Source organism: Camarhynchus parvulus, chromosome 3 (assembly GCF_901933205.1).
Source record: "Camarhynchus parvulus chromosome 3, STF_HiC, whole genome shotgun sequence".
NCBI lineage: Eukaryota > Metazoa > Chordata > Aves > Passeriformes > Thraupidae > Camarhynchus > Camarhynchus parvulus.
Window position 1 is genome coordinate 90,151,342 of NC_044573.1, and position 12,255 is coordinate 90,163,596.

General features: G+C 37.8%; 1 protein-coding gene across 2 annotated transcripts in view; it reads left to right on the forward strand.

The window, feature by feature from the left end:
- Positions 1–12,255, forward strand: part of ME1 (malic enzyme 1) — a 156,801-nt gene that overhangs the window by 122,441 nt on the left and 22,105 nt on the right. For both annotated transcript variants that reach the window (XM_030944389.1, XM_030944390.1), the window contains exons 8-9: positions 7,753–7,850; positions 9,628–9,741. In XM_030944389.1, the coding sequence (XP_030800249.1) occupies positions 7,753–7,850; positions 9,628–9,741 (212 nt within the window). The remainder of the gene's footprint in view (positions 1–7,752; positions 7,851–9,627; positions 9,742–12,255) is intronic.

The following is a 12,255-nucleotide window of genomic DNA, read 5'->3' on the forward strand; positions in this document are numbered from 1 at the left end:
TCTCTATATAAGATATCCAGAGAAAGGATCTCTATATATCTTAGTGATGCAATGATGACCTTTCAGTATCTCAAGTCTAAAGAATACCCTAATATATGATCCTGATTTTTGACAGTCACTAAAATAGATAGGGAAAACATGGCAAGCTGCATATACCTGTCTGCAAGTACTGACTTGGACAAATGCAGTTGTCCTCTCTCAGCTCACAGCTGTTTACACAGGGTCAGCCTGCCCCTAACTGACAATTGCAGAACATTTGGAAAAAGTCTGCCAAAACACTGGGCACAGAAAACCACTAAAGATTGACCATTAAGGATCACCTATAGACATAATTAAGAATTTCTGGAAACAGTCCCAATCCCTGCTACAGTATGGTCACATCCTTTACTCTGGAGAGGGCTTTGTAACTTTTTCTACATTACCTCTCTGTACACAAGCAATTGAGAAAAAGGTGAACAGGATTCTGACCAAATGGTATAAATCTGTATTGGAATAATAAAGTTCTTTGTACTTTAGCATTTTAGAAAGCATCTTTGGTTTTGGATAGGTGGTGAATTTCTTCCCTCTGAAATTGTAATAATTTCTCTATATCTGTATTTTCAAAATATCTTACAAACACAATAGCAGTGTTTCCTTAGGGAGAAAATACTCACTTTTTCCCTTGGATTCCAATCTGGTTTTTTTCTAACCACAAATCAGCCTGGTGCTTTTTTTTCCTCTCTCTCTGAAATACTGAGACAGATTATTGGAAATGAAAATCAGAGTAAGCCTTTGATTTAAAACAAATACTTTTATCTGGTTTTAGGTATTAGAGAACCTTTTCCAAAACTGAGGGGGGATTTGATCATAATTTCCCATATGGGAGAAATATGAATTAATTTTGTAATGGCAAACTTCACAACATTTAGAATTAGGTCAGATTGCTAGCTTTGCTCATCTCCAGTATATTTAGGAAGGAGGTGTCATAAGGAGAGGGTGGAATTTTCTAAAAGATATGATATGTGATGTTTTTTTCTTTCCAACCCCTTCCTGGGAATGGACCCCTGGGACCTGTGTTGCCAAACAAAGCTGTTTGTCGAGATGAGAGATGTTCTCTGTGTGACCGCCCTTGATGGAAGCAGGCTTGGGATTCACAGTTCATAAATTTCTTTAAAGAAACGAACCAGTTTGCATCCCTGCTGCAGGGAGGTTGAACAAGTCTCTTAAGATCTGCTAAAACCAAAGTCCTAGTTACAAGGCAGTGCTGAAATCCTGCTTGTGGGTGGGATTGGCTTGGGCCGCACCTTCCTGCCCTTCACAAACCCAGGGTGCCATAGTGCTCCCTTTGCACACCATTTTGACTTTGGTGGGTCTGTTGAAGGAGTTTTTGCTACTTGGGCATAGTCAGTGGCTTAAGGCATGTTTGCATGTCTTAAGAGACGTGCCTTTTTTCTGTGGGTCTTTGGTGCTTATCACGTGGTCACTGGTTGCAGTCACCGCTGACATGGATACATTTCAAATAGTGGCATAAAGTTCTCTAGCCTTGCTGCCTCTATGTAGGTCAATTATTTCAATTACTAGAATTTTTGGGCCTTTTTTCCCCCTTCTGTACTTAAAAATTGTCTCATTGACAATGACAAACTTCTGTAGTATAACACAATCTACATAAAATAACTGTTTCTCTGCTCTGTAGTACTGGAGTTACAGTTCTTGTAGCTGCACTGTGCCCAGAATTGCAGTGCTTTCTCCCACAATGGACACAGGACCTGTATTTTATGCCAATAAAAATATTTACACAGAGAGATTGCACTGGATTGGAATTAACTTCAGTATCCATCATGACCTTAGATGTCATTAGTTTTGAACAGCTGTGTTGTTTGATTGCATCAACATTTTATGAAAAGAAGGAGACATAAAGTAAAAAATGTAGACCACATATAACTTAACATAATTATTTCATTTTGTATTTTGATTTTATTTAAAATGTGTGTTAAGTGTTCAGCAGACTGCCGTTTGAATAACCAGGACAATTATACCTGGAAGTTGTGTTGTGACTAATGAAATGTTAAATCAGTGCTATTCTCAGAGATCAGAATTTCTGTGTTACAAACATTGTCCTTTTCAAGATTCAATTCTTTTAACATTAATATAAAAATTTATACATTTTGTACCTGGAAATTTCAGTTCTTGAAATCAAATTCTAGAGAAGATTTTGTATTTGTTGTTACAGTTGTGATGGGCATGGGGCTTCCAGTTCTTTCTCTGACTGGGATTTTGAAAAATGCAGAGTGGAATGACATATAATAGCTCAGATATTTATATCATATATCTCAAATTCTGATAAGATATGCAAACAGTAGAAAACTTCTTTCATAGACACATGCTTTACTTTCAGAGGCATTGACTTTCAAGTGAAACATGCTGAGATTTTTAAAATGAAATAATTTAAAAAATAAAATAGGTTTTAAGAAATCCTATTAAGACATATGTTGTGGGGTTACGTGGTGTGTATTTTTCTTTTGGTATATTCAGGATATCACCTCTTTGTTACTCAGTGATAAATTTACATTGAAATCAGTATGCTTTCAAGTAAATACTCTACTGTAGCTTTTGTGTAATTTTCCATGTGTATACACAAGCTCATGTATGTACAAGTATTCCTCTGTTTCTCTTTTTGCTCATTATGGGTTTAAAAGAGAAATCCATTCTCCCCATGTTCAGGGCAGCCAGCTCCAGGTGGCCCTGCTTGCTTGAGCAGATAGTCACACTAAACGCCCTCCCAGCCTCAGCCATCCTGTGCTGCTGGGACTCTATATCCTTTTCCAAATATTCCAAATGGTTGGTGGTTTAGACAGGCTACATTTCTCCTTTCCTACAGCCTTTTCCCTCTTTTCACTGCCTGCTGCAGAGCAGGGCAGTGTGCACATGCAGCTTTGAGAAGCCCATTCACGGCAAGAAAAAGGAGCTCCCATCTCTTAAAAGAAGGGCCTGTTCAACTACCCACAGCTGTAGCATTTGCTTCACTAGCAACTGAGATCTCACCTTTTCCATAGGATCTTTACTCTCCTTTTATCCTGTATGTATAGGAGATGGGAATGGATTTTTTTCCCTGGCACAATATGAAGTGTTATTTGGATGGCTGGCAATGTTAACCTGTGATTTCTATTATGCTGTGTATTGAGAAATATGAATTTTACTTTTACCACTTCCTAATCTTTTAGTCCAGAATGAATACCTCAGGTTTTTGGATGTGCTGCAGAAAGTTCTCCCCTCCTATTGTTTGCTAGCTTTTTAAAATGAGATAGGTAAAATTACATAAAGGAACTACTAACATTTGATTACAAGTTTTACTTTTTGAAACTTTAAATAATGAACAAAGGCTTCAGTGCAATAAGCCCTTTCTCACTAATTTAAATTAAATTACATCCAATATAAATTAAGTTCTAACTCCTCACAATTTGGGGCTTTCTCCTCCCACTTCTTTTGTTCAATTATATCTGCTGAAAAGGTAGTCTGTGCTCCCAAGCATTTATAGTGTGTCAACTCCAAAAGGCTATGGATTTCCTTTAACATATTCATGCTCAGTTGTGCAGTTTACTGTAACAACGCTAAAGAATCTTGCACAGAAAATGAAGAGTTGGTATAGAATAGCGTACCTTGATATTTCACATCTATTGTGTTTATAACAAGACGTGACTTACCTTCCTAAAAAACTATAACGAAATATTTGCTGTTGCAGCAGTTGACGCTGCTTTAGGAAAATATCCTTTGTTAGATTTGCTTTGATTAATCTTCTAGAAACCTGTGGAGAATAGAATGGGTTTTGAAAATCATATCCTTGAACAATGGCTATCTTATCCTGCACACAAGGGATTTAACCTGTGCTCTGGCCAAGCTGATTCTCCACTTCCTACAGCGATGACAGTCAGAAAAGCGATAAAATTCTGTTTGTGCTTCATGATATCCACAAAAAGTGGTTTGCATCTGCCTTGGCAGATGGATGTGAATTGCATTTTGATTAATTTCAAAACCTTGAGCCAGTATTCAGGGTGAAATGTAAGGTCATGGTGTTAGTCAGAGCAGTTCCGGTTAAACAGATCTGCTATTCAGTCTGCTGGTGCCCCCCTTCAGTAGGAAGGAATAAGGGAAGCTGCTGACGAGGAGTGATGACAGCCACTGCCAGCAGCAGTGATAGTGGGTTCAGTAATCTAATAAACTGACTTATTATTCCTTTCAGAGTCAAAAGGCTGAATAAAATTGGTGTGGAATACTTCTAAACACCGTTTTTAGAGCAATTCTGTGCAAATCGTGATTTGAGAGAAAAGTTGTATTTAACCTTTTATCTATTGCTGTTATAAGCTTTGTTCTGAATCACCCTCATGATGAATATACAGGTAACAGTAGCTCACATCCTATGCAAATATTCAATGCAAAATGTATTGACATTCAGTGCAGGATTTTATTTATGTTTCATATATCTTCTATTTTTTTCCTTAAAGCAAAAGATCATGTAGTGACAAATTTCGTAAAAATATCCCAACTGGTAATACTTAATGACAGTCCATTTTTCTGGCTAACAAGCTTAGCAACAGTACATCAGCCATGAAGATCAGTGGTATCCCAGCATTCTCATTTGTTATAAATCTCTGGTGTTTCATTTTGACTCTGTCACCACAAAACAGCTTGACGAGCAGCTTTCATGGCTCTCTGAGAACTCCTCTGATGGAGGCAGGGTGCTGTGGTGACCACAATTTCAAGGAAGACAGGGATCTTACAGTGCTCCAGCTCAGCTTTCCTCTTCAGGAGACTGGACTGATGGTCCTAGGAATAAGCTGTGTTATGTAGGCTCTCTCCTCCTCCCCTGCAAGCACAGCTGTGTAAAATAAAATAGGAGAAAGAATTTGGCATCCAATGAGACCATGGGATTTTTTTCTTGCTGGTTATGAGGATTGTTTGGTAGAGTACCAAGGGAAACTGAAAGCACACTCTCTTTTTTGCCATTTTTGGTCTTTGCCAGCTTGGCACTTGCCTGAGGAAGACTAATTTCATCTGGGAAAGAAACAAGCTAGTTCTGGGAGACTGTGAGGTGGAAGTGTCTCAGCCTGATGGTTATTGTTCCCAAAGCCATGGTTCAGAGGAACCAATTTTAAGATTTTTTTATTTAGAAATCAGGGACAGAACAAGTCATAAAAATGACTAAAGAAGTAAAAAATGCCAGATTTGTATGGTCGAATCATTAAGTAGGCTGAGAACAAGGTGTCCTGTATTTCTGATGATTGAAGTGAAAAGTTATAATCAAAAGCACGTAACAAACATAGTTCTGAAGACACATGTTTTTTTGGATTTGCTTCAAACTGTTTTAGTGGATTTGCTTCAAAAAGTGACTTTCTAACTTTAAAATGTGTTCTTAAATTTTATGAAGCATTACCTTTTATTTTTTGAAAAAGTAACCATTCTTGAAACTTAGATGATCTTACCTCCAAACCACAGATTCAAACCCAGCCTTCAACACCCAAATGATGTCATTGAACAAAAGTACAATACAAAGAAGCTAGTACCAGGCTTTTTACTACTTCTGTTCTTTTAGGTCCTGTAGTTTTAGCTACATATATTTGACAATCAATGGTCTGTGTGCCTGAAGTATGAATGCCTGTTTTGAGCATCTCATGGAGTTTAATGTGGGGATTACTGCTATCTCAGCTTTAAAATTCACCTTGTTTCTGAGAAAATAGACTTGTGAATAACAAATTTAGAGGAGCTGCTTATTGAGAGCAACTGTCCAATAGGCAGATTCTGGGCCAAGTGCTTTTGTCAGGCTGGTCATACCCATTTCACACTTTTTATGAAGGAAAAATCAGTAGCAATATGAATTCTCCCCTCAGCTGTGTGGCTTGTAGGCAATTGCAGATAGGGCAGTGGTGATCAGGAACAGACTTGTAGGAGCCAGCAGATCTCCTTCTTGCAAGTTCTTGCAGGCTTCTCAAAATAATTAATGGCCTCATCTTTGATTTCCTTGAGTCAGTCAGTGACAGCTGCTGCCCAGAAAGGGAAGAATTCACTTCTTATTCCTGGAACTGGACATTGCAGGGCCTGTGTTCATGTCCCTGTGGTCCAGCTCTCTCTGAATCAGATAGGCATTATAAATCTTCAAAGACAGTTGAAACCCGTGTTTTGACTTTCAGTACCTAATTGTTAGCATCTGGACAGCTTTTTCAGTCCTAGAGAAATCAGTGCTGTCTGCAATTGGTTCGTCAGAATCTCCTCTAAATCCAGAACTTTGCTGGAGGTATTATTTACCCCACTGCTATATTCCTGTCCACTATATTCCCATCCATGGGATCCAAGTTTCTTGCAGTAATAATAGAGTCTGATTTTTTTTTTGCGGGCTACCTTATGTTTTAGTGATGACAATAATTTGTGAAAAATACAGACTTGTTGCATGAAGTCACAAACACATGAAAGAAAGTCTTCCCCTTCCAGTAGTCTTCTCTGGGGAGAAGGAGTCACCTTCAGTCGTTCAATCAGAAGAGCCAGATGTGAGGTCCTGGTGACCAAACACTACTTCCTTGAGCACGACAGAGGCTGACAGCTTGACTCAGCAGTGCTGACAATTCACCTGCAGGGCAATGTATCAATTTGGGTGCAGTGGTTCAAGTTAATAAAATTTAACTTTCTGAAAGAGTGGGAGAATTGGTATTGTTCCAGATAAGCAAAGCTGATTGGAACACTATCAGTCTTCAAATGTAATAAATTACTTTTTGCAAGGTAACAGGCTTTCCAGTGGTAGAAAAGAGGCTGAAAAGAAACAGAAAAAGAAAAGAAACGTTTAGATTTGAAATTTTCAACCTAGAGTACAGTTAAGCACTGGAATAGCTTGCTGAGGAGATATAAGCGTATTTGAAAGAAGACCTTAAGGACAAGTTAGACAAAGATATGTCAGCAATCACAGAGAGGTTAGATTTACTCTGCCACTGTGCACAAGTTTGAGTTAGATGCCTGGTTGAATTCTTTTTTTGCTCTACTTTTTATTAATAGCTGTTTCTCACAATGAGGACCAAAATTTCTCCATTCAAAGACAGACAGGTATCTTTTTTCCTGGGGTTATGATTTGGAGAAAAAAGACCTCCCCAGGCTGAATCATAAAACTAAATGTTAGCCTTTTTCCCTGTGTGTGGCATTACTCAAAGATAGATTTGAAAGGTACCTCCAAATGTTTAGAAGATACTGAACTGAAACTCCTGTCTCAGTGGGCTGAAGTCTTAAATAAGGTGACCTTATTCTTTCAGCTGGTTTAGCTTCTCTGTAAATGTTCAGTTTGATATTCTACTCTGCCAACCTCCCCATGAGAAATTAAGTTTTATTTTAGCCGTATATTTTACTGTACTTGAAGTATATCTATTTGAAGAATGAAACCAGTAACTTAATTTTCAGTATCTGGATTTCTTAAAAATATTTCTCTCTGGACTCTCGCACCCTTTGTTCTAAAAAAGTCATAACTAGAATATTTTACAAGAGTTTGAATGACCTAGCCATTATACCTATCCATAGAATCAGTCTATTTTATTTAGTGTTACTCTGATGATATTCTCACTTACATTTAACTTTTGTAAGAATGAAGTAGAGCAAACTCTAACTCCACTCAACTGTTTGTTACTAACCTCAGTATTTGTATCATTTAGCCAAAAGATGCTGTGGTATTACTTAAAATGTAAAGTTTCGTAATTATTTTAAGAATAACCAGATATATTCTCTCTTTTTTTTTTTTAATTTCAGGAACTGCATCTGTTGCTGTTGCAGGTCTTCTTGCAGCTCTGCGTATCACCAAGAACAAATTGTCAGATCACACAGTGTTGTTCCAGGGAGCTGGAGAGGTAGGTATTTTTATACATTGGGGAAATTGTACTATGAAGAGTTTTATTAATATTTACTTGAGTTACATGTGTCCAATAAACAAGACGATTAAATAAGTAGAATAATTACTAACACCTGCTGAAATGTAGTTCAAATGTAAATTTACAGAAAAAGCTCTGATCATCTGGTGAAGCCTTGTCTTTTTCATAAGACATTGTTAGGAGATCTGCTCTCTTTTTAGAACTTTAAGTTTTAGCTCTTCCACTGTAAATTATTGAACTGCTCTTGATATAACCAAGCAAAACATTTTTTGAAAGATGAGGAAATACAGCAGAGAAAGTAAATTTAACGTATTTACCCAAGTCAGCATTATTTAGTAAGAAGTGCCCTTTTGATTTTTTTTTGCATTGAATATAGTTTTTCAGTATTCTGTATATTAAGGTCATTGATTTCTGAAGATCTTTATGCACACTATTTTTTAATACTAATTTTTGAGTATTAATTTCTAAGCTGCTGACACACAAGTGCAGGCTGTACTTATCTACAGTGTGGCTTGTCATCTCTTATATGAAGCCTATAACCCCATACTGGCTTCTTTAATTTCATTAAATATTTGGTGCTATGTCTGCAGTTTTCAAAGTGGCTTGTATCCATATCTGCCATGTCATCACCTTACTGCATCAAGACTATCCATCTTTCTGGAGTTCCTTCCCCTGGTTTTCTTCCATGTTCAACAACCAGATGAATTAATGGTCTGATGTTTATTTTTTTGTCAATAGTTTTAGTGTGGCTCTTGATGCCAAGAGGTAATGGTAGCTATCACCCCTGCTGCAGGAGCTGTTCCTTAATAAAACTAATTATTTCATAGCAAAAAAAGGAAAATCTCACTTGGTTCTCAGTGAAAATCAGTGATAAAGAACAAGAAACAGAACCAACCCTAAAAAATACATGTATAGGTCTGTAATCAGAAATATTGGCCAGTTTGTTGGCTTGTTTTGTTGCCTGGTTTTCAATCTGTACCTGTACGGCATTTAATCTGTTGGATGAAATATTATAAAATCCAGTAAGAATGAAAAACGTTTCAGCAAAAGATTGATATGTTTTTCTTTTTCCTGCTTTGACTGGGAACACAGCCAAGTCTAGAGTTACAAAACACATGAATAGTAGGTAAAAGGAGGCTTACCTTTCTGATGGACATCTTAGAAAAAGATAAGAGCAAAAGCTCTTGTGTTTTACTTTCTGGTGTGCAGACTGTTATTTCCTTTAGTTTAAATTACAAAAATTTCAAAGAAGAAAAAATATTTCATGTATTCTGAGATGAATATCATAGACTGATAGAATGGTTTGGATTGGAAGGGACCTTAAAGATCATCTAGTTTGACCCCTACTGTCATGGGCAGGGAACCTTCCACTAGCCCAGGTTGCTGTCCAACCTGGCACACTTCCAGGGCTGGAACTATCATTATGTGGAACAAATGTTAGTTCTAGCATTTTCTAGTTTCCAGCCTCAACATTTATTGTGCTCTCCACACTCTAAGAGCCATCTGAAGATTCATCTATGCTACGATTTATCTACATGATTTAAGATTTATCTATGCTCTTCTTCTGTGTTATGGTTTCTAATTACCAAATGGTAGCTACAGTTCATTAGGTTTATTTTATGAAAAAATAATGATTCCATATTACTGTTTATTAAAATTAGAAAACTTATCTAAAATAGTAGGTAAATGAAACATGTGAGCAGGGGATTTCTTTCATTTCTTGTTTTGTACTCTACTTTTCTTCTTTTTCCTTCAGGCTGCATTGGGGATAGCAAACCTCATTCTTATGGCTATGGAAAAAGAAGGGCTATCCAAAGATGCAGCTATCAAAAGAATTTGGTTGGTTGACTCGAAGGGATTAGTCGTAAAGGTAATACAATTTTGTCATTACTTTAAATATCACGATACTTACTTGCATTCTGTAGGTAAAGACAAGGACATATTCTTTGTGAAAGCAACTGCAAAAATACCTCTCTTGGGATAGTGAGTTGTTTTTCTTTTCTAAAGTTTATTAAATTAATGACAGACTGGCGGGTGGGATGATTATGCTTGGAGTTCCTGTTCTGTTTCTATTAGGGATGAGCACATAATGAAGAAAATTTTTCAGCAGTTTATTAAAAAACATGTAAGAAAAGAAATGTTCAACTTCAGGGTTTAATATTTCCCATCTAAATACGACTATTATTTGTTGGCACAGTCTTGGACAAAGATGTATAGGCACATTACTAGAATAGTAGGCAAGTCATCCTTCTGCAAGAACTGAGATGCATTGCAGCAAAAAGCTTCTCTGCCCAGTGATACAGCTCACGTTGCAGATGTTGTGGTCTGCAGTGCTATCAACACTGGTCAGAATTTGAAGCTGCTGAGAGACTTCATCAGTCACCCTTACCTCATTCCTTCCATGTGCCAAAATAAAGAAACATATGAATTCCATGTGCCAGAATAAAGAAACTGGTGTGTTTTAGAAGGTGGTTATGTATTTAATAGTTTGTGAACTACTTAAAGGAAATAGATGAGAGGCCAGTTGCCTTTGCTTTTTCACCTTGCTGGTTGGTTTGAAGTATTTGTGGTCATCCTTGTTGGTACCACACTTCACAGTGTTCTTTGGCTGTCTGACATTAAAAGTCTTTTGTGGTTCCCACAGCTGCATCAGGAGGATGCATTCTGCAGGCAGTGTCTGCTGGCTTATTGAACAGCATCACAGCACCTTTCACTCATACTGTTAAAGGGAAAATAGTACAATCATAGACATCGAGATGGGCAAATAATACCAAGGTCATCTTGGTCATCCCTTGCCAGAAGGCACAAAGGTAGCCTGATCAGGTACAGAAGAACGCAGGTATCTAGGACACAGATTTTTTTTTCCTCTGGTGCTTTTTTGTTTGTTTAATGTGTATTTTTAATCCTTTTGGTTTTAATCTAATAATTTTGAAGTGATTTTATCTCCAAGCATAAATGACTGAAGGCTTGTGTATTGTCTGTGGCTGCAGAAACCTTGAGGTTGCCTAAGAGTAATTGGTTGCACCATTTCTTTCACCATAGAAACTGGGCATATCAAATTATACTATTAAACTCAAATCACCTCCTGGTGATTGAGGAAACAAACAGGGGCAGAAGTGTAGGAGCTTCACAGCACTGAAGCAGTAAAAGAGGTCTCTGCTGTGTGTCCATCCAGCCGAGGTGGTTAACCAGCCTTTCTCCTTTCTTCTCACTCCCTGTTTCTTGTCCCAGTCTCTTCACACCTCTCACTGCTAATTTGCCAGTCAGCTGAGAATCTGGGCTGTTGCTCTTGGTAAGCAGAGACTCATTCCTTTCATAGGTTCTAAATTTTTAGTGACTCGGTGACTGCATTCTTTCCTCACCACCTTTGAGCTTCTGCACTCTCAAGCAGTGCCAAAACCAATCAGTGTCTCACACAGCCTCGATGTTCCTTTCCTCTGCTTATTCTCCTTGGTGGAGCTTTAATTTGGGTTTTCTCCAAAAAGCAGTCCACTTTCGTGTCCTGCCTGGAGTGTATTTGTGAACTGTTTGTGATCGCCAGACATAACAGCTGTCTGAGGTAGATTAGGGCTGAATTTGTGGCCAGATGTTGATGCAAGCAGCAGGAACCAACGGTGCATATTTCAGGTCATTGCTTGTGTTCCTGGAAGACCTGGCAGCACCAGTTTTCCCATCTGGCTGTCCTGAGGGGCTGGAGAATGAGTGGGGGCTTGCTGCTGTGTTGTGTTTGAGGGACATGTGTCAGTGCAAGGCTTGGGCTGACATAAGGAAACATGTCCTTGGTATAGGGCTCTGCAAGTCCTCTCTTGGCTTTCTTCTGCAGCAAAATGTTCCCTCAGTGAAAAGTTAAAAAAAATGGGCAAAATGCCCTCCCTGCAAAGAAAGAAAATACAATGTAAGCCTCAAGAGGCTTGAGATTTAACTGCAGGGAAGCTATATATACAGTGAGTAAATAATTAAACTCTTCCTGGTTCCTTTTTCTGGTCTGATAGAGAATGCTGTGATTTAGGTCCACTTAGGAAATTATTTTGGCTTTAGCTGATTGCAGAAAAATGCTGCAAGGCTTGAAGAACTTTCCAAACTCGTACAAATGAGATAAGAGAAATAAAATGAGGAAGATTTATGAGAACAAAATCAGAACTCTGTTATTACAAACCCTTTCATTATTGCAAAGGTAAGAGTTACCAAAATCAGAGCCTAGATCACCAGTTAATCAAATTTTGCATAAACTACACTGACACTTATTTCTTACTACTAAAGACATGTATCAATGGAAACCTGATAATAAGAGTCCCTTAAAATTTGCCTCACTAAAACCTGCTTGATCAAAAGAATTCTATGTGAAGCAGAGAGACCTTTTCACTACTAGAAATATTCTGATCAG